The sequence below is a fragment of the Lipotes vexillifer genome, unplaced genomic scaffold (assembly GCF_000442215.2).
Source record: "Lipotes vexillifer unplaced genomic scaffold, Lipotes_vexillifer_v1.1 scaffold2648, whole genome shotgun sequence".
Taxonomy (NCBI): Eukaryota; Metazoa; Chordata; class Mammalia; order Artiodactyla; family Lipotidae; genus Lipotes; species Lipotes vexillifer.
The window spans coordinates 321,402-344,869 of NW_006793424.1; the positions used below are offsets into that span (position 1 = coordinate 321,402).

General features: G+C 40.1%; 1 protein-coding gene across 1 annotated transcript in view; it reads right to left on the reverse strand.

Annotated features, from left to right (window-relative positions):
* CPAP (centrosome assembly and centriole elongation protein) overlaps positions 1–23,468 on the reverse strand; it is a 55,308-nt gene that overhangs the window by 27,891 nt on the left and 3,949 nt on the right. Inside the window, exons 3-8 of the mRNA XM_007466344.1 lie at positions 19,226–19,525; positions 9,004–9,115; positions 8,111–8,213; positions 6,351–7,980; positions 4,236–4,368; positions 931–1,096 (exon numbers count right to left, since the gene is read on the reverse strand). Of these exons, the coding sequence (XP_007466406.1) occupies positions 931–1,096; positions 4,236–4,368; positions 6,351–7,980; positions 8,111–8,213; positions 9,004–9,115; positions 19,226–19,525 (2,444 nt within the window). The remainder of the gene's footprint in view (positions 1–930; positions 1,097–4,235; positions 4,369–6,350; positions 7,981–8,110; positions 8,214–9,003; positions 9,116–19,225; positions 19,526–23,468) is intronic.

Genomic DNA, 23,468 nt, shown 5'->3' on the forward strand with positions numbered 1-23,468 from the left:
GCCTCTCCCGTTGCGGAGCACAGGCTCCGGACGCGCAGGCTCAGCGGCCATGGCTCACGGGCCCAGCCGCTCCGCGGCATGTGGGATCTTCCCGGACCGGGGCACGAACCCATGTCCCCTGCATCGGCAGGCGGACTCTCAACCACTGCGCCACCTGGGAAGCCCTGAAGTTTTACTTTTGATGAAATTCAATATATCCACTTTTTCTTTTATACTTAGTTCTTTGTGTCTTCTCTTGGAAACCTCTGCAGATGCCACTGTCGCAAATATATTCACCTACATTGTTTCCTAGAAGGTTTATAGTTTTAGCTAGAAATGCATTAGTTCTTTTTAACTACTACTTTCCTCTGATCATGTCCATTTCTAACTTTGAAATGAATAGGACTGATGATTTGGCTTATCAGTTTACAAGTTTTAGAGTTAAACACCTAGTTAGTATACAAGACTTAAATTATTATAAACGAACAGAACTAACAATGTGTGGTGGGTCAAACAAATTAACACATTCCACTGGTGAATCTCCAACTCCTGGCTTGTTAATACATCCATGTCATTTTTGGAGTATTTTCTGGGGAAGCCTTCAGTAAGAAAAGAACTAATGCATTTTACTCTTTAAAAGTCAAGACTACAGGACTTCCCTGGCAGTCCAGTGGTTAAGACCCCATGCTTCCAATGTAAGGGGCACGGGTCCAATCCCCGGTTGGGGAACTAAGATCCTACATGCCACATGGCACGGCCAAAAAAAATTGAAAAAAAAAGAAAGTCAAGACTACAAAAGATGTTCCTGATGTCTCAGATTATTTGTTGAGTCAATGGATGATTAATAAACTGATACCCAATTTCTCTTTGACACATCAAATAATTCTAAGATTCTTACCAGACTGTCATCTTTACTAACTGATATGAGTATAATGTAAGGGACTGACATACTTGTATTTCTTCACGTTCTTTTTTATCCGGAAAAGTTCTCGCAACTGTAGAATACTTTTCAAAAACTTTGCGTTCCTTTTGTAATTTCCTCATTTCCTCCTTTTTAAACTCCTCTATTCGAGCCAATTCTTTTGCTTTCTGTTGTTCAAAGTCAGCAATTTCTTTCCTAAAACAACCAAACCACGTTATAATCTAAGGAGACCATGTCAATACAGTAATCCACATGTGGTACCAAAGTGGAACACCAGTGACAAGCTGCAACTGAGGAGCTGCTAGCTTTGGTGAATCCATCTTCAACCCACAGTAGTGAAATAACAGTCAATTAACTCAGTAAAGCACTACTCAACAAGCATTCACTGCATACCTACTATGATTCAAGTACTATACTACGTACTGGAGAAACCACAGTGAGAAAAATAAACATCCTTACTCCTATAAAGCTTCTTACGTTCTAGTGGGAGCAACAGATGACAATAAATGAGATTAACAAGTAAAATATATGGAACACTGGAAATGTTAAGAAGAATAAACCAAGGAATGAGGTTAGGAAATATGGAGGTTAGGAGCCTGAAATTATGGACGGAGTCATCTTGCTGAGGCAGTATTTGAGGTAAAACCTGAAGGACATGAGAGAACAGCCATGGAGGTATCTGGACAAAACAGTTCAGGCAGAGGGAACACCACATGCAAAAGCCCTGAGATAGGAACGTGCCTGATGTGTTCAAAGAACAGGCAGGAGGCCAGTGTGGCTAAAGAGACAGACGAGTAGGAGAAAACGTCAGGAAAAAAGGGGGGGGCGGGCGGGAGGCAGGGTGATTAATTAGGGTCTGTGGACCACTGTGAAGACCCTGGTATATAGCTTAGGAGCACGTGGGTCAGAGGAACTGTCAGGACCCGGGCTCCTTCTGGACACTGTGTAAAGAGCACAGGGAGAGTGACGACAGCAAGACTGTGGAACAAGAGGCCCCTGGCTCACATCCTTCCACACACACACCATCCACAGAGAGAAGTGCGTTTGTGGGAGCTCTAGGATTCAGGCAGGAAATGAGAAACGCTGGTGAAGCCTAACATCAAGGACAGCCACTTAGAGAAGGCAGGCCCATGCCCCAGTGCCAGGCTTACCAAATGTGGTCCTGATGCACTGAAAACAGCCCCACTGCCAAAGGACCCAGGAGGAGCCATGCCCATTCATGCCCCTGGAAAGAGACCCACAGACCTTGGTCCTGCCTACAGATCCTGACACAGCCCTGTGACCTAGCTCCAGTCCCGCTCTATGTGGTTCGGAGTCAGTCCTGCCCACCCAGGGGCCTGGTAGGAAGCTGCTCAGAAACCTAGCAGGAGCCCCACCCATCCTCATGCCTGGAAACACACCTCCTGTCTACAGACTCAACAGTGGACCAGGAGGCAGCCCCATGACCTAGCTCCAGCCCTGCCTGACTGTGGTCCAAGAAGCAGTCCTGTCCTACTGGGGATCCAGCAGGAACACAGCTGACTGCAACCCTGGTAACAGGCCTACCAACTGTGGACCCAGCTACAACCCCACTTGACTGTGATCCTGGAAGCAGACCCACCAGTCCAGGGATCCAGCAGAAGAAGGTCTTTACCTGCCAAAAACAGTCTGTAAAGACAGGAACAGGTGTTTGTTCTTTCAAATGCGAAAACATCAACACAAGTCCACATAGATCACCAAGAATCAGGCAAACGTGACACCACCAAAGGAAACTAATAAAGCTCCAGTAACCAATCCCAAAGAAATCGAGATCTACAAATTACCTGACAAAGAGTACAAAATAATTGTTTTAAGGAAGCTCAGCAAGCTACAAGAAAACACAGATAAACAACTCAATTAAACCAGGGAAGCAATACGTGAAACAAAACAAGAGTTCAACAAAGAGCTAGAAATCATAAAAAAAGAACCAAAAAGAAATTCTAGAGCTGAAGAATACAAGGAATGAAGTGATAAATGCAACAGAGAACTTCAACAGCAGACTCAAGCAGAAGAGAGAATCTGTGACTGGGAAGACTGGTGATTCAAAGTTATTCAGTCAGAGGGGGAAAAAAGGGAAGAGAATGAAAAGGAGTGAAGAAAGCCTGCAGGATTTATGGGACACTACTGTATGAACCATATACGCATTATGGGAGTCTCAGGAGGAAAAAAATCAACAAACCTTTAGCCAGACTAAGAAAAAAAGAGAGAAGACTCAAATAAATAAAGTCATAAATGAAAGGCAAGGCATTATAACAGAGGCCTCAGAAATAAAAAGGACCATATATGAATAATTATATTCGAAACTACTGGATAACTTAGAATGGTTAAATTCCTAGAAACATACAACCTACCAAAATTGAATCCAGAAGAAACAGAAAGTCTGAACTGACCAATAACAAATAAGGAGACTGAATCAGTAATCAAAAACCTCCCAAAAAACACAAGTCCAGGACCAGATGGCTTCACAGGTAAATTCCACAAAACAGTCAAAGAAAAAATTAATACTATTCTTTTTTAAACTCTTCCAAGAAAAGAAGGAATACTTCCAAACTCATTCTGTGAGGTTAGTTATCACTCTGATACCAACGGCAGACAAAGATACAAGAAAGGAAAACTATAGGCTAATGTCCCTGATGAATACAGTGTATAAATCCTCAAAAAAATACTAGCAAACCAAATTCAACAGCACAGTAAAAGCATTAAATACCATGACCAAGTGGGATTCATCCCCAGGATGCAAAGTTGGTTCAACACACACAAATCAACTAACATGATGTAAACTGGTGTAGCCACTGTGCGAAACAGTATGGTGGCTCCTCAGCATTATTCACAATAACCCAAACATAGAAACAACCCACATGTCCAGCTGTGAGCCAAGGAAGGCTAAGGATCGCCAGAAATCAACAGAAGATACGAGAGAAAGCATGGCTCTGCTGACACCTTGACTTCAGGCTTCTAGCCCCGAGAACCATGAGAAAAGAAATTTCTGTTGTTTCAAGCCATCCAGTTTGTGTATATTTTATTACAGCAGCCCTAGGAAACTAATACACTGGCCAAGGTGGCTCTTGAATTCAGAGCTCCACACTGCTTTTCAAATTTCAATTTATGACCTCATCACGAGGACAATTCTCCTTTTAAGACATCTTTGACTACAGTGGGTCATTTTATTTAAAAATCCTTATGTGGTATTTATTTCACTTCCTTCTCTCACTTATATTGTTGGATTAATAAGAATTGTTTCAAATAGTTCAGATATAATCTTAAAAATAAAGGTGAATCACTATACATTTTCCCCCACTTACAGACGCAAACTTACCTGAGTTTTTCCAGGGCACTTTCTCGTTCAATGCGAAGTTTAGCTAAAGATGTGTTCTCAGCTTTAAATTTTTCTATTTCTGTTTCCAATTCAATAACTTTCTCTCTCAAAACTTGAGATCGAGCATTGTCACCTATAAGATAAGCCACAAATATTGAACTTCACAAAAAGCTTTCAACAGCAAAACACTAGCTAGCTATTACTCTAGGAGCCAAAAATATGGTAAACACCTGTACTATTAAAATGCATTAGAAACAATGCTTCTAAAAACAAAGAAAAAAATTATAGTCTAACTTTCCAGATGGAACAGCCTAAATTTAAGAATCAAATCATTCTACCTCAAGAGTATCAATCTGATGACAAATGAATGTTATGTATTAAAAAAATCAAATAAATTTTTAAACCAATATACATAAATAGCTTAAGAACATGAATAAGTATTTGCAAGAGACTTAAAGCTCTAATGAACACCAAAATCAAAGTTTACCCCCCACTGATCAAAGAAATACAAATTAAGATCTTTTTCAGTATCAAATTTGCTACTTAAGAAAATAGCCAATGCTTTCGTCCTTCAACTACCCTTCTGGAAAATAACCCTGATTTGTAATACAAGGCTAAAATACACATTATCTACCCTTAGACCCACTTCTAAAAATCTAGTTAAAGAACGAACTTATAAAATCATACAAATCGTTCTGCACAAAAATATGCATTGAAGTGTTATTTCTAATAGTGAAAAATAATTTTTATCCAACATTAAAGAAATTACTAAATAAAATTATGCTACATTCATATAATGCTCTGTAACCATTTTTAAAGTATACAAAGAGTTTTAATGATATGGCCAAAGCATATTATACACCTGGTCAAAAAGGATGAGGCGAGTTATAATATATGTCTCTACCATATGAAAAATACACAGGAAAAATGAATGGAAAGAAATATCCCAAAATGATATCACAGTTACCTTAGGATAGGTTAGTTATAAACATTTTTGCTTCTACACTTTTTAACTTCCAAACTTCCTGCAAAAAATACTATTTTAAAAATCAGAGTATTTTTAAAAATTAGCTTAACTTATAATTTCTATTTTAAAGCACCTATGCTTTGCTAGGCATTCAGAGTTTATAATATAACATGACTTAATGGAAAACTGTTTTCAATATAAGTTAAAAAAATCCATCACATAAACTAAATACTATATAGCCACTAAATGGAATGAGACAGATGTGTATTAGAACAATCTTCAAAATTTATTATAAGCAAGGTGCAGAACAGTATATAAAAAATATGTTTTCATTTGTGCAGAAAGGAGGATTATATACACATTCACACATGCTTTCATATGCATGGAATCTTTGTAGAATACACAAGTGAAATGGGAAAGTTGATGCCTCTAAGAGCCCAGGTCTGGAGAAGAAAAGAAACTTGAATTTTACTGTATTTCTTCTTCATCATATTTGGCAAGTGAATACATGAGGTAGTAAAAAAAAAAAAAAAAAAAAAAAAACTAATTAAAAAAAATACACACACACAGAGGTAGCACAGCAGCACAAACCACAAATTGGGTATTCCCTGGTTATAAAAGAAACTTAAATGTTATCTCACTTTATAATAATTAATTTTAAAGCCTTAGCAATAAGATACAGGCTAAAATTCGAAAAATCTGAAATCACAATTCTTCCAAAACTCTTTTTTTTTTTTTGTGGTATGCAGGTCTCTCACCGCTGTGGCCTCTCCCTTTGCAGGGCACAGGCTCCGGACGCACAGGCTCAGCGGCCACGGCTCACGGGCCCAGCCGCTCCGCGGCATGCGGGATCCTCCCAGACCGGGGCACGAACCCGCGTCCCCTGCATCGGCAGGCGGACTCCCAACCACTGCGCCACCAGGGAAGCCCTTCCAAAACTCTTATACTAGTGACTATTACATTATTTAGACTCACAAAACAAATCAAACTTTAACAAATTACCTACTAAACTTTAACAAATCACCTACTAGATTTCCACTGAGCAACTAGAAAGGCTGGGATTTTAATAAGCATTCTGACAACATACTGATAAAATAAATATTAAACTTGTAACATTCCATTACATATTTTACAATGGTCTGACTTACCAGGTGGTTGGTCTTGATTTATGTTTAACTTGGGTTCATTTCCCAAGCGTGAATCTGATTTTGATTTTGGTTTCAAAGAAGGGAAGAATTTCATCATCAGATCCGAGGTTGGAGGAGGACTTGGGCTCCTACTGGATTTATTCAAGTCTTCTCCCTTCTTGACTGGTGCAACCTTCCTTTTTATTGTTTTGTCCAGTACACATATTTCACTCTTATTAGGGTAGGTTGTCTGGGGAGTCCCATAAATGGTTTCATTCCCAAGAATAACATCATGTTTAAATGAATCATCTTCAAGGTCAGTCCAAGTTCTTTCATCATCAAAGTCAATTTTACTCATAGATGGGTGTCTTCTTGAGGAATCAGAAGATTTATTTTTCAAGCTTGCTATTATGATAGACTCGTCACTACTGTAATCTTTATCAGACAAATCTAAATCAACATCTCTCCTCTTATCTTCTTCTTGAGTCCTGGTGTCCCTTAAAGGTCCCCTCCCATCACAGACTTGGGGACTATCTTCTCTGCTGCTGAAACCCCTTTCTTTATCCTCAGTTGATGGTTTTATGGTGACATCAAGTTGTTCCTCAGAATCAGTGCTATCATCACTGTCTGTACCACCTTCGTCATCGCTTGCATTCCACCTAGATGGACTTTCACAAGTGCTCATTTGGAACACTTTCCTACTGACTTTACAGGACTGTTCCTGCGATCCATCAGGTGAGGATACTGAATCAGGTTGTTTGGGTGCAACCTCACACTCACCCTTACTTGCACACTTGGTACGGTCTGGATCCTCGTTTTGGTTACACTCACTGATGGGATCCGGTGTTGTTGTCTTCTCTTGCTGGACAGCTTTGACAGGAGTAGAAGACAGCCGGTGACCTCTGCAGATCTGTCGGTCTCTCTCTAAGATCTTCAGTACAAATGAGGAATTACTAGAAAATGATATTTCATCCGCAGCTTGTTCTAAAAACAAAAATTCATCTAATTCCAAATTTTCCTTTTCCTTTTCTCGTTCCCAATTCTCTAACTTTTTCTGAAGAGAAATGTCAAGAGAAGATTCTGACTCTTTCGAAGTCTCACTTATTGGACTCTTAGAAGCCACGCAGCTGGCCAGCCCTGTCAAAAGGGAAAGTCTGTCTTTACCTTGTGTCTTATTCCAGATTTTGCAACCAACGTCACAAGGTTTTGTACACTCGGGTACATTTTCTTTATTATTAGATTCTACCTTTTTTTCTAAATTGATCTGACCTCTAAATTGCCCATCACATTTCTTCCCTGCCAGTATCTTCAATCCTGCTGGAGAGAGACTTTTCCTATTGTTACCCTTAAGCACTTTCGGCTTCTGACTGAGTGTGACACAACCACTCTTTGTTCTGGCTTTACTGTTCTTTTTGACAGGAAGGTTCTCTGTACACAGTTCTTTATTTATATGAGCAGTTTTCCGCTGGAATTGTTGTTTATCTAATTTAAACACAGGTTTGTCCTCTGAAATGCTCTGAGTAGTGACTAGTTTATTTTCTCTCCCCTTCTGAAACTTCGATTTAGCATTAGTAAATCTAGCTAAACCTTCTCCTCGTTTTAAGAATGGTTGTTTTGGCTTTGCTTTGATTAGCAAGGATCCTTCTGCTTCCTAAAACAAAAGAACAATGTTTGAATTAATTCTGGTATATCCAAGTAATCTCAAAGTTATTTTTAAAGCAAATTATAAACAAATCTCTAAAGCCTTAAGATAATTTAATCAAAATAGTGGAAATGCTAACCCTTAGCTGTTTTTGTTTCAGTTCTTGTTCTTCCAACCGAATTTGTTCTTCTAAGTAGTCTTCAAAGGTTTGTTTCCTTTCTCTAATAGCAGCTTTAATAGGCCTAATCATGAAAGTAAAGTTATTTAACATTCAAATCATGTGGTGAATACTTTATACTTAGTGTGCCTGATACAGACACCTCTGACTGAGAACTAACCTTTTTCAAAGTCACAGATCCCCTCTGAGAATCTATTAAAAGCTACAGTCCCACTCCATCCTCCAAAATATAGAAATACACGTCACTCTACACCTGATTTGAAAAAGCCCTCTGAAGTCCACCTACTGACCTTAGGTTAACTTTTGAAGTAACATATTCATAAATAACATAACATAAATAAAATATATTTCAAAAGTAGTTCATTAAATACATTCTTTAAGATCCTTAATAATATAAACAAAACAATCAAAAGTCATTTGCCATTCCATAATGTATATTAAAATACTTAAGAAAATAATAAACAACCTCACAGTTGATATTTTATCTCTGACATAAAATTTTTAAATTCTGTAACCACACTCACTCAATTATTATTTGTAAGTGATACCATGTGTAAGACTCCAATATATAACTTTTTTCTCTTCTCCACAACAGGATTTACTTATTTGAGAGAAGATTAGTTTTATCCAGATAGTTCCCTGAGGTGAAAAAACTTTGCTCAATTTTTCCAGTACAAGGTCAAACTCATGTATCTCCCCAACCTGCTTCTGTTGCTGACAACATGGAATAAGTTGGATCTTCAACCCTTTACTTAAAAGCAAACCCAGGCAAAAACAAGAAAACTATGGATCTTTCAAAGAAAGTACCGATAATAATGACTATTATACTAAATTCCTTCCAACATGGATGATACCTTTCTTCAATATTAACCACTTCTGAGGAATCACCAATTTCTTTTAAGTTCGTATTGCTCCCTTCCTGAATCTGTTCCGTCATTTTCTCCGAACATGGTAAAATACCTTCTCCTAGGATAAAAATGAGCAACAATTTAGTTCAAAAAAAAGCAGATTAAAGTCTTTAAACTTGAGAATTTTACAAGTTACTGTACTAAAAAAATATTTAGTTAAACTTAATGTATACCAAAGATTTTAGAACTCTCAAGGAATTCTTTAATATGCTAAAGAAAAACTACAAAATGCTAATGAAAACACAACATTCTGCTCTCCTTTCCAGCTGACCTCTCAAAAACCCATGCCATAGTACTGGCTTCTGTGACCTGACAGTGAGCCCTTTGTTCGGTCACACTGTTACCTGACTCATTAAATTCTGAAGCAAGTCCTTTGCTAGGACTGGACTTTATTCAAAGTATCTGGTGTTGAGTTCTCAATTCAGATGAACTTCGCTGGCAAGCTACTGAGGACTGAGACCCCCAAAATAATCCGGAAGCCATTCTGTGAAGTTGACAAGTGAAAAGTCTGCAGACAGGAAAACCTCTCCTTTTACACACTGAGAATTCCCACTGCAGTGAATGGAAGATCTGTGTGTGTAAAGAGCACATGAGCAGCGGGGATTCAGCCCCAGAGAAAGAAGGTGTCGAGTTGCCTTGGTAAAGAATTTATACACCACGTGGCCACAGTTTCTTGACAGGGCAACAACAGGAAACTAACAGAGCTGTACTGACGAAGTACCTGAAGCATAGGGCACTGTTTTAGAGGTAATTCTACAAAATAAAACTTTACTTGGGGACCTTCAAGATGGCGGAGAAGACGCGGAGATCACCTTCCTCCCCACAAATACATCAGAAATACATCTACATGTGGAACAGCTCCTACAGAACACCTACTGAAATCTGGCAGAAGACCTCAGACTTCCCAAAAGGCAAGAAACTCCCCACATACCTGGGTAGGGCAAAAGAAAAAACAGAGACAAAAGAATAGGCACAGGACCTGCACCTCTGGGAGGGAGCTGTGAAGGAGGAAAAGTTTCCACACACTAGGAAGCCCCTTCACTGGCGGAGACAGGGGGTGGCAGGGGGGATGCTTCGGAAGCACGGAGGACAGCGCAGCAACAAGGGTGCGGAGGGCAAAGCGGAGAGATTCCTGCACAGAGGATCGGTGCCGACCAGCACTCACCAGCCTGAGAAGCTTGTCTGCTCATCCGCCGGGGCGGGCGGGGGCTGGGAGCTGAGGCTCAGGCTTCGGAGGTCGGATCCCAGGGAAAGGACTGGGGTTGGCTGCGTGAACACAGCCCGAAGGGGCTAGTGTGCCACAGCTAGCCGGGTGGGAGCCCGGGAAAGTCAGGACCTAATATGCAAAAACCCACTGTTTTGGGATGCACGAGGAGAGGGGATTCAGAGCACCACCTAAACAAGCTCCAGAGATGGGCGCGAGCCCCGGCTATCAGCGCAGACCCCAGAAACGGGCATGAGACGCTAAGTCTGCTGCTGTAGCCACCAAGAGGCCTGTGTGCAAGCACAGGTCACTATACACACACACACACACACACACGCACGCACCCCAGGGACCTGCGCAGCCTGCCAAGCCAGGTCCTGTGATCCAGGGAAAAGTTCCCTGGGAAAACACACAGCGCGCCTCAGGTGGTTGCAACAAAACGCAAGCCTCTAACTCCGCAGGCTCACCCTGCACTCCGTACCCCACCCTCCCCCGGCCTGAGTGAGCCAGAGCCCCCGAAACAGCTGCTCATTTAACCCTGTCTTGTCTGAGTGAAGAACAAAGAAGAGAAAGGGAAATCTCTCCCAGCAGCCGAAGGAGCAGCAGATTAAATCTCCACAATCAACTTGATGTACCCTGCATCCGTGGAACACCTGAATAGACAACGAATCATCCCAAATTGAGGCAGTGGACTTTGGGAGCAACTTGGGATTTGCTTTCTGCATCTAATTTGTTTCTAGTTTTATGCTCATTTTAGTTTAGTATTTAGAGCTTATTATCATTGGTAGATTTGTTTACTGATTTGGTTGCTCTCTTCCATGTTTTTTTTCCTTTTTCTCTTTTTGTGAGTGCATATGTGTATGCTTCTTTGTGTGATTTTGTCTGTATAGCTTTGCTTTCACCATCTGTCCTATGGCTCTGTTTTTTGTTGTTGTTTTTTTTTACTATAGTTTTTAGCGCTCGTTATCATTGCTGGATTTGCTTTTTGGTTTGGTTGCTCTCGTCTTTCTCTATTACTTTAAAATTTTTTTTTTTTTTTTTTTGCGGTACGCGGGCCTCTCACTGTTGTGGCCTCTCCCGTTGTGGAGCCCAGGCTCAGGACGCACAGGCTCAGCGGCCATGGCTCATGCGCGCAGCCGCTCCATGGCATGTGGGATCTTCCCGGACCGGGACATGAACCCGTGTCCCCTGCATCAGCAGGCAGACTCTCAACCACTGCACCACCAGGGAAGCCCTAAAAAAATTTTTTTTAATATTTTTTATTTTCATAACTTGATTTCTTTCTTTTTTTTTCCCCTCCCTTTTCTTCTCAGCCAAGTGGCTGACAGGGTCTTGGTGCTCTGGTCGGGTGTCAGGCCTGAGCCTCTGAGGTGGGAGAGACGAGTTCAGGACATTGATCCACCAGAGACCTCCTGGCCCCACATAATATCAAACAGCAAAAGCTCTCCCAGAGATCTCCATCTCAATGCTAAGACCCAGCTCCACTCAACAACCAGTAATCTACAGTGCTGGACACCCTATGCCAAACAACTAGCAAGACAGGAACACAACCCCAACCGTTAGCAGAGAGGCTGCCTAAAATCATAATAAGTTCACAGACACCCCAAAACACACCACCAGACGCAGTCCTGCCCACCAGAAGGACAAGATCCAGCCTCATCCACCAGAACACAGGCACCAGTCCCCTCCACCAGGAAGCCTACACAACCCACTGAACCAACCTTACGCACTGGGGGGAGACACCAAAAATAACGGGAACTACGAACCTGCAGCCTGCAAAAAGGAGATGCCAAACACAGTAAGTTAAGCAAAATGAGAAGACAGAGACATACACAGCAGATAAAGGAACAAAGTAAAAACCCACCAGACCAAAAAAATGAAGGGGAAATAGGCAGCCAACCTGAAAAAGAATTCACAGTAATGATAGTAAAGATGATTCAAAATCTTGGAAATAGAATGGAGACAATATAAGAAACATTTAACAAGGACCTAGAAGAACTAAAGAGCAAACAAACAATGATGAACAACACAATAAGTGAAATTATAAATTCTGTAGAAGGAATCAATAGCAGAATAACTGAGGCAGAAGAACGGATAAGTGACTGGGAAGATAAAATAGTGGAAATAACTACCACAGAACAGAACAAAGAAAAGAGTGAAAAGGACTGAGGGCAGTCTCAGAGACCTCTGGGACAACACTAAATGCATCAACATTCGAAACAGAGGCCTCCCAGAAGAAGAGAAAAAAAAAAAAGGGACTGAGAAAATATCTGAAGAGATTATAGCTGAAAACTGCCCTAATATGGGAAGGAAATAGTCAATCAAGTCCAGGAAGCACAGAGAGTCCCATACAGGAGAAACACACAAAGACACGTATTAATCAACCTATCAAAAATTAAATACAAAGAAAAAATATTAAAAGCAGCAAGGGAAAAGCAACAAATAACATACAAGGGAATCCCCATAAGGTTAACAGCTGATCTTTCAGTAGAAACTCTGCAAGCCAGAAGACAGTGGCAGGACATATTTAAAATGATGAAAGGGAAAAACCTACAACCAGCATTACTCTACCCAGCAAGGATCTCATTCAGATTCAATGGAGAAATTAAAACCTTTACAGACAAACAAACGCTAAGAGAACTCAGCACCACCAAACCAGCTTTACAACAAATTCTAAAAGAACTTCTCTAGGCAGGAAACACAAGAGAAGGAAAAGACCCACAATAACAAACCCAAAACAATTAAGAAAATGGTAATAGGAACATACATATCGATAAGCACCTTAAATGTAAATGGTTTAATGCACCAACCAAAAGACATAGACTGGCTGAATGGATACAAAAACAAGACCCATATATATGCTGTCCACAAGAGACCCACTTCAGACCTAGGGACACATACAGACCGAAAGTGAGGGGATGGAAACAAATATTCCATGCAAATGGAAATCAAAAGAAAGCTGGAGTAGCAATTCTCATATCAGACAAAACACACTTTAAAATAAAGACTATTACAAGAAACAAAGAAGGACACTACATAGTGATCAAGGGATCAATCCAAGAAGAAGATATAACAATTGTAAGTATCGATGCACCCAACATAGAAGCACCTCAATATATAAGGCAAATGCTAACAGCCATAAAAGGGGAAATCGACAGTAACACAATCATAGTAGGGGACTTTAACACCCCACTTTCACCAACAGACAGATCATCCAAAATGAAAATAAATAAAGAAACACAAGCTTTAAATGATACAGTAAACAAGACAGATTTAACTGATATTTACAGGACACTCCATCCAAAAACAACAGCATACACTTTCTTATCAAGTGCTCATGTAACATTCTCCAGGATAGATCATATCTTGGGTCACAAATCAAGCCTTGGTAAATTTAAGAAAACTGAAATCGTACCAAGTATCTTTTCCAACCACAACACTATGAGACTAGATATCAATTACAGATAAAATCTGCAAAAAACACAAACACATGGAGGCTAAGCAATACACTGCTAAATAACCAAGAGATCACTGAAGAAATCAAAGAGGAAATCAAAAAAATACCTAAAAACAAATGACAATGAAAACATAATGACCCAAAACCTATGGGATGCAGCAAAAGCAGTTCTAAGAGGCAAGTTTATAGCAATACAATCCTACCTCAAGAAACAAGAAACACCTCAAAAAAACAACCTAAACTTACACTTAAAGCAATTAGAGAAAGAAAAACAAAAACCCAAATTTAGCAGAAGAAAAGAAATAAAGATCAGATCAGAAATCAATGAAAAAGAAATGAAGGAAACAAGAGCAAAAATCAATAAAACTAAAAGCTAGTTCTTTGAGAAGATAAACAAAACTGATAAACCACTAGCCAGACTCATCAAGAAAAAAAGGGAGAAGATGACTCAAATCAATAGAATCAGAAATGAAAAAGAAGTAACAACTGACACTGCAGAAATACAAAGGATCATGAGAGATTACTACAAGCAACTCTATGCCAATGAAATGGACAACCTGGAAGAAATGGACAAGTTCTTAGAAAAGCACATCCTTCCGAAACTGAACCAGGAAGAAATCGAAAATATAAACAGACCAATCACAAAGCACTGAAATTGAAGCTGTGATTAAAAATCTTCCATCAAACACAAGTGCAGGACCAGAGGCTTCACAGGCGAATTCTATCAAACATTTAGAGAAGAGCTAACACCTATGCTTCTCAAACTCTTCCAAAATACAGCAGAGGGAGGAACACTCCCAAACTCATTCTACGAGGCCACCATCACCCTGATACCAAAACCAGACAAAGATGTCACAAAAAAACAAAACTACAGGCCTATATCATGGATGAACAGATGCAAAACTCCTCAATAAAATACTAGCAAACAGAATCCAACAGCACATTAAAAGGATCATACACCATGATCAAGTGGGGTTTATCCCAGAAATGCAAGGATTCGTCAATATACACAAATCAACCAATGTGATACAACATATTAACAAACTGAAGGATAAAAACCATATGATATTCTCAATAGATGAAGAAAAAGCTTTCAACAAAATTCAACACCGATTTTTGATAAAAATCCTCCAGAAACTAGGCATAGAGGGAACTTTCCTCAACATAATAAAGGCCATATATGACAAACCCACAGCCAACATCATCCCCAATGGTGAAAAACTGAAACCATTTCCACTAAGATCAGGAACAAGACAAGGATGTCCACTCTCACCACTATTATTAAGCATAGTTTTGGAAGTTTTAGCCACAGCAATCAGAGAAGAAAAAGAAATAAAAGGAATCCAAATAGGAAAAAAAAGAAATAAAACTGTCACTGTTTTATTTACTGTCACTGTTTGCAGATGACATGATACTATACATAGAGAATCCTAAAGATGCTCCCAGAAAACTACTAGAGCTAATCAATGAATTTGGTAAAGTGGAAGGATACTAAATTAATGCACAGAAATCTCTTGCATTCCTATACACTATTGATGAAAAATCTGAAAGAGAAATTAAGGAAACACTCCCATTTACCACTGCAACAAAAAGAATAAAATACCTACGAATAAACCTACCTAAGGAGACAAAAGACCTGTACTCAAAAAACTATAAGACACTGATGAAAAAAAATAAAGATGATACCAACAGATGGAAAGATATACCATGTTCTTGGGTTGGAAGAATCAACATTGTGAAAATGACTATACTACCCAAAGCAGTCTACAGATTCAAGGCAATCCCCATCAAACTACCAATGACATTTTTCACAGAACTAGAACAAAAACTTTCACAATTGGTATGGAAACACAAAAGACCCCAAATAACTAAAGCAATATTGAGAAAGAAAAATGGAGTTGGAGGAATCAGGATCCCAGACTTCAGACTATACTACAAGGCTACAGTAATCAAGACAGTATGGTACGGGCACAAAAACAGAAATACACATCAATGGAACAGGATAGAAAGCCCAGAGATAAATCCACGCACATATGGTCACCTTATCTTTGATAAAGGAGGCAAAAACATACAATGGAGAAAAAACAGCCTCTTCAGTAAGTGGTGCTGAGAAAACTGGACAGCTACATGTAAAAGAATGAAATTAGAACACTCCCTAACACCATACACAAAAATAAACTAAAAATGGATTAAAGACCTAGATGTAAGGCCAGACACTACAAAACTCTTAGAGGAAAACAGAGGCAGAACACTCTATGACATAAATCACAGCAAGATCCTTTCTGACCCACCTCCTAGAGAAATGGAAATAAAAACAAAAATAAACAAATGGGACCTAGTGAAACTTAAAAGCTTTGCACAGCAGAGGAAACCATAAACAAGACGAAAAGACAACCCTCAGAATGGGAGAAAATATTTGCAAACAAAGCAAATGACAAAGAATTCAATGTACAAAATTTACAAGCAGCTCATGCAGCTCAGTATCAAAAAAACAAACAACCCAATCCAAAAATGGGCAGAAGACCTAAACAGACATTTCTATAAAGAAGATATACAGATTGCCAACAAACACATGAAAGAATGCTCAACATCATTAATCATTAGAGAAATGCAAATCAAAACTACAATGAGGTATAGTACAATGACCTCACACCAGTCAGAATGGCCATCATCAAAAAATCTACAAACAATAAATGCTGGAGAGGGTGTGGAGAAAAGGGAACCCTTTTGCACTGTTGGTGGGAATGTAAACTGATACAGCCACTATGGAGAACAGTATGGAGGTTCCTTAAAAAACTAAAAATAGAACCGGCATACGACCCAGCAATCCCACTACTGGGTATATACCCTGAGAAAAGCACAATTCAAAGAGCCATGTACCACAATGTTTACTACAGCTCTATTTACAATAGCCAGGACATGAAAGCAACCTAAGTGTCCATCGACAGATGAATGGATAAAGAAGATGTGGCATATATATACAATGGAATATTACTCAGCCATAAAAAGAAAACGAAATTGAGTTATTTGCAGTGAGGTGGATTGACCTAGAGACTGTCATACAGAGTGAAATAAGTCAGAAAGAGAAAAACAAATACCATATGCCAACACATATATGTGGAATCTTAAAAAAAAAAAAAAAAAAAAAAAAGGTTCTGAAGAACCTAGGGCCAGGACAGGAATAAAGGCGCAGATGTAGAGAATGGACCTGAGGACACAGGGAGGTGGAAGGATAAGCTGGGATGAAGTGAGAGAGTGGCATGGACATATGTACACTACCAAATGTAAAACAGATAGCTAGTGGGAAGCAGCTGCATAGCACAGGGAGATCAGCTCAGTGCTTTGTGACCATCTAGAGGGGTGGGATAGGGAGGGTGGGAGGGAGGCTCAAGAGGGAGGGGATATGGGGATATATGTACATGTATAGCTGATTCACTTTGTTATACAGCAGAAACTAATCCAACACTGTAAAGCAATTATACTTCAATAAAGATGTTAAAAAAAAAAAGAAAAAAACACAAGTCTTCAAAAGGTTAATGTTATGGAGAAAAAGGTGTTGGCTTTCGTAAGTGAAAAAAAGACTAAAGGACTTCCCTGGTGGTCCAGTGGTTAAGACTCCACGCTCCCAATGCAGGGGGCATGGGTTCTATCTCTGGTCGGGAAACTGAGATCCCGCATGCCTCGCTGTGCGGCCGGAAAAACAAAACAAAAAGACTAAAGAGTTGTAACAACTGAATGTAATACATAAACCTTGACTGGATCCTATTTTTAAAAAAACACCTTTAGGGGCTTCCCTGGTGGCGCAGTGCTTGAGAGTCCGCCTGCCGATGCAGGAGACGCGGGTTCGTGCCCCGTTTCGGGAGGATCCCACATGCCGCGGAGCGGCTGGGCCCGTGAGCCATGGCCGCTGGGCCTGCGCGTCCGGAGCCTGTGCTCCGCAAATGGGAGAGGCCACAACAGTGAGAGGCCCGCATAACGCAAGAAAAAAAAAAAAAAAAAAAAAAAACACCTTTAAAAGGCAATTTTGGGATCATAGGGAGAATTCTAAATTGCATTTGCATAGATAAGGTCCCTAGGTATAATAATAGTATTGTGGTTATATAGAAGAATGTCCTAATTTTTACTTGATATTTGAAATGATATAATGTCTGCATACTATTTGTGATGAAATGACTCAGCAAACTATATACAGATGTAAATACAGATAAAAATTTAAGTATAGATACAGGTATATACACACACATACAAACATAGATAGACAAAGTAAATATGGAAAAATATTAACTGTTGCATCTAGGTGGTGGGTATACTGGTAATTACAGCAGTGGTCTTTCAACTTTTCTGGATGTTTGAAATTTTCCAAAATAAAAGGTTAAGGGGACTTCCCTGGTGGTCCAATAGTTAAGACTTTGCACTTCCACTGCAAGAGGCAAGGGTTTGATCCCTAGTAGGGGAAGTTCCGCATGCTGCACAGTGCAGCCAAAAAAAAAAAAAAAATTGACAAGGTTAAGGGAGAGTACTGTTTAAAAACTAAGGAAAAGATACGACCTCTTTACACCAAAGAATTACTCGAAATTAGGAATAAGTTTTTATCCCAAAACTGCCCAATCCTAAACTGTAAGTATAGACACCTTTTGCCATATCATTTGTGTTTTTCTATAACATACTCTAAGGAACATATACATAAAAACACCATTAAAATTGAAAACTAAATTAAAAATAATGGAAATGACTCAGTCCTACCACAAAGAACATTAAATACTGATATATTATTTGATGATCTGCATAAAGATGACAACCATTAAAATTACGGTTATGAAGGCTATAGAACGTACCATAAGCATTTTCCATGTTGAGTGGGAAAAGAACACAATTTATTACACAATATTTCATGATTACAAAATGTGGAGGGGGGAAAAAAGGCCAGGGAGTGAGCACAGCAACAGGACTTAAAAATTTTTTTTAAAAAGGACAATATACTAGAAATGCCTCGAGAGCTCCATGAGTTTGGACCATCAGACACGGAGTGCCAGTTCTCTGGCAGGCACGTGCCAGGTGCTGGGAACACAGAGGGCCAGCGATGAGTGTCTGGGTTAGGGGAATTCCTTTTGTGAGTAATAACTCCCATCACCAACCTACTGCTCACACTTCACATCTTCTATGCTGTGCCCAACCACCAGCACACACATTTTAACTCAATTTTAAACTTTTCTAAGCTCTCAAGGAAAATGGTGCATGCAGAACTCGCTGCCTCCTTTTTTGAAGACCCACGCTGCCACACGAGGTTTGAAACTGGCATGAGTTGCCCTGCAATTTGTTCCTGGAAAGTCACAAATTCTATGTCTGGTTCTGTGTCCTATCCAGGCTCAGTGGCTGTGTAGCAGGTAGGATCTCACAATTAAAGATGCAGGGGACAAGGAAAAAATGCAGAAAGGACTTTTCTTGTCTTAGAACAACCAGGTGACACTGTCAGTTAACTACAGAAGAGAGAAAAATAAGTAACTCACCTTTAGGATGGTTATGGTTTTCTTCCTTCAAATCATTTTTTTTCACAAGTGCTTCTTGATATTGAGCCTCACAAAACAAATTGGGAGAAGCACCACTTTTTGAAGTTAAGACAAAATCTTGATGAGTAGTTCTACGGAAGTTGTTTTGTTCATCGGATAAAATGTTGGAAGTGTGTTTTTTTTCTTGGGTTTGATTCTGGTAGATACATGACGGTAAGAAGGACGTGGGTTTCTCTACAGTGGCTGAATTTCCTGGAGATCTGTACTTCTGGCTCTCGTCATCAGGCACTAGAGTTAAACCTTACGATTAAGAAAATCAACAAAACTGATGACTTTCTATAACATTTTCTGTACTACCTGCTACCCCTACTATTGAATACAAAGTTTTCTCCCAAGTGATAAAAGTATCTTTTCCTCATTAATAGGAAACTATGTTTAACAAAATCATGAAATTGTAAGACTCCAAAGTGACCTTTGATTTTTGAGTATATTTATACCACGATTCATGTGCAGTTTGTACGTGGCAGAGCTGCAGCACCGCCTAACTCTGGAAGGCACCAGTCAGGCCCATCCATGAGCACTGCTGGGAGCTGTCAACTCTACAGCCCTGTGACGAATACAGTTAAATGGAGAGCACCAATGCAGATAGTTACAAATAATCTGAATTGCTCCTTGATGATCAGTAACTGCTGTGTCACAACACATAAATGCATTTTCCCTTTATATTACCATTAACATGTTGGTAACCTCAGGTGGTGGAATTATGGGTGACTTCTGTTTTGTACTTTTCTGTAGTTCCTAAATTTCCTGTATTACTTTTTACCTGTTTTGTTTCTTAAGTCTCTACTTTTGAAATCACCCAATAAACAGAGAGAGGATTCCCTTTCTATTTACCTCTAAGGTATAATTCTTAAAGTCTAGATGGCAACACTAGGCATCCTGCCTGCTGTACCAGTCCCTTGGAATCCTGCTACTTTCCTCTGTTCTCCCAGATTGTTTCAATTAAACAGAATTAAAAGACACAATGGGAAGTGTTTCATAAAAGAGGCATGGCACTTATGTCCTACACCATCTGCCTCATCCCCAGCCCACAAATAAAACTGGAAATCAGGTAGGTCCTCATTGAGTATCAGATTCAACTTCCCTTCCTTAATAACAATACTCTCCCACTAAACATTTTTAACGAACGGTCAACCCACTTCAGCCTAACGACATCTTTGACAGAAGAGCAACAACCCAGGGGCTTCCCTGGTGGTGCAGTGGTTGAGAGTCCGCCTGTCGTTGCAGGGGACACGGGTTCGTGCCCCAGTCTGGGAAGATCCCACATGCCGTGGAGCGGCTAGGCCCGAGAGCCATGGCTGCTGAGCCTGTGCGTCCGGAGCCTGTGCTCTGCAACGGGAGAGGCCATAAGAGGTCCGCTTACCGCAAAAAAAACAAAACAAACAGAAGAGCAACAACCCAAAGCAGCAGTTCTCATAGCATGATCTGTAAACCCCTGGAGGTCTCCAAGACTCTTTCAGGGCATCCACCAAGCTCTAAGCTATCTTCAGAAATATTAAGACAGTACTTGCCTTTTTCACTGTGTTGACATATGTACTGATGCTGTAAAGGCAAAATGGAAACTTCCTGGAGACTTCATTCAAAAGCAGTATAGCAGCACCCACTGCTGCTGGCAGTCACTGTGTTCGTCACCACCATGTACTCTCAGTTTAAAACCAAAAAACAAGTTTTGCACTTCCCTGGTGGCACAGTGGTTAAGAATCCACCTGCCAATGCAGGGGACACGGGTTGGAGCCCTGGTCCAGGAATATCCCACATGCCACGGAGCAACTAAGCCCATGCGCCACAACTACTGAGCCTGCACTCCAGAGACCATGAGCCACAACTACCAAAGCCGGCACGCCTGGAGCCCATGCTCTGCAACAACAGAAGCCACCGCAATGAGAAGCCCGTGCACCGCAAAGAGTAACCGCAACTAGAGAAAGCCCACGCACGGCAACAAAGACCCAACGCAGCCAAAAATAAATAAAATAATATTTTTAAAAAAACCTTAAAAAAAAGTTTTACTTAAGAATGTCTTAGCTAAAGCAGCAAAAATTATTAAATTTTTAAATTAAATTTTAAGCCTGAGTACATGAACATTCTATAGGACAAAATGAGAAGAACGCATAAATCACTTCTGCCGTAAACCAAGACGTGGGCTGTGAAATTTTTGAGCTATAAGCTCAACTAGAGGAACTTCCCTGGCAGTCCAGTGGTTAAGACTCCAAGATTCCAATGCAGGGGGGTAGAGTGCCCTGGTCGGGGAATTAACATCCCACATGCCGCATGGCGCATACAAAAAAAAATCTGCTAAGCTCAACTAGACACTTCTTTCAGGGAACATCATTTTTTTTTGTTTATTTTGGTTTTTTTTTCAGTATGCGGGCCTCTCACTGCCGTGGCCTCTCCTGTTGCAGAGCACAGGCTCCGGACGCACAGGCTCAGCGGCCATGGCTCACGGGCCCAGCCGCTCCGCAGCATGTGGGATCTTCGCGGACCAGGGCACAAACCCACGTCCCCTGCATCGGCAGGCAGACTCTCAACGACTGCGCCCCAGGGAAGCCTGGGAACATCATTTTTACTTGAAAGAATGAATGACAAACCATGATGATTTAAACCTCAGTACTTGGCAGGCATTTTCTCAAAGATGAAACAAGTAAGCCAGTTACTTCAAAGAAGCTAACAATATTTGTTGCCAAGGATAAAATCTGAACTTCCAAGTAAAAATGAGAATGTTGGAAAACATGTCCATCACCATGAGCTTGACTTTATAATACTGTTATGATGAGATCTGTGGTAGTATTAATGGATATAAATTTTTATAATGAAATATGTCAATATTTTAAGAACCTACATAACTCAGGGAACTATTATTTTCCAAATAACCAATGCATGGTTTGGTTTTAGCAAACCAAAGGTGATGAAAAATCCATTCAAAATGCCAAGATAATTAATGAAAGAATAAATAATCATAATAATTTACTACCAGGTTTATATAAAACGTTTTGAAAGGCACAGTAAATTTTCAAAATGTATGTGTTAAGTTCAGGTATTTTTTATATTAAAAAAAATTACTGATCACTAGCAGTTAACTTAAATGTTGTTCCCAGAAAACATCACTTAAAAGTTTTACTTATATAGAGAATGGGCTTGAGGACACGGGGAGTGGGAAAGAGAAGCTGGGACGAAGTGAGAGAGTGGCATGGACATATATACACACTACAAATGTAAAATAGATAGCTAGTGGGAAGCAGCTGCATAGCACAGGGAGATCAGCTCAGTGCTTTGTGACCACCTAGAGGGGTGGGATAGGGAGGGTGGGAGGGAGACACAAAAGGGAGGAGATATGGGGATATATGTATATGTATAGCTAATTCACTTTGTTATACAGCAGCAACTGACACACCATTGTAAAGCAATTATACTCCAATAAAGATGTTAAAAAAAATTTTTTTTACTTGTTTCTTTTTGTCTTAAGGAAGGATAAATGCACAGTGCTTGCCAAGTAGAGTTTGATGATTAACTCCTGAGTTTCTGTGACTTCCTTCTGCAATCCTTGCTCTTGGTGTTATCTGAGAAATTAGATGATCTGCCTATGACTTTATCTTTTAATGTGACCTTTCTCTTCTGCCATGTGCACCTGAGAGAGTAAAGTATCAGTAGAAACCCAGACTCTGGAGCCCAACAAACCTCATTCCAGGTGTGGAAATTAAATACAGGTTGGGTACAGCAAATAAAAGAGAGATTATTGTCATTCTACTTAGAACTGTATGATCCCAGAGTTTGAAGGAAATGTACACTCAGTTTATTCCAATCACTCACAGAATGCATAAAGGTATAATATAACATCCCATTGAGTGGTATGGCTTGTAATTACTGTTATTTATTTATTCATTTCACTTAATTTGATGTTTCAAATTGTGGAAGTAATTCTTGCTTATTTTGGCAACTCAAATAATTCGAAGTATAAAGTTAATCTGCATAAGTCCACATCTTCTTATAAAATCAATCCCTGGGCTTCCCTGGTGGCGCAGTGGTTGAGAGTCCACCTGCCAATGCAGGGGACGCGAGTTCGTGCCCTGGTCCAGGAAGATCCCACATGCCACGGAGTGGCTGGGCCCGTGAGCCATGGCCGTTGAGCCTGCGCGTCCGGAGCCTGTGCTCCGCAACGGGAGAGGCCACAACAGTGAAAGGCCCACGT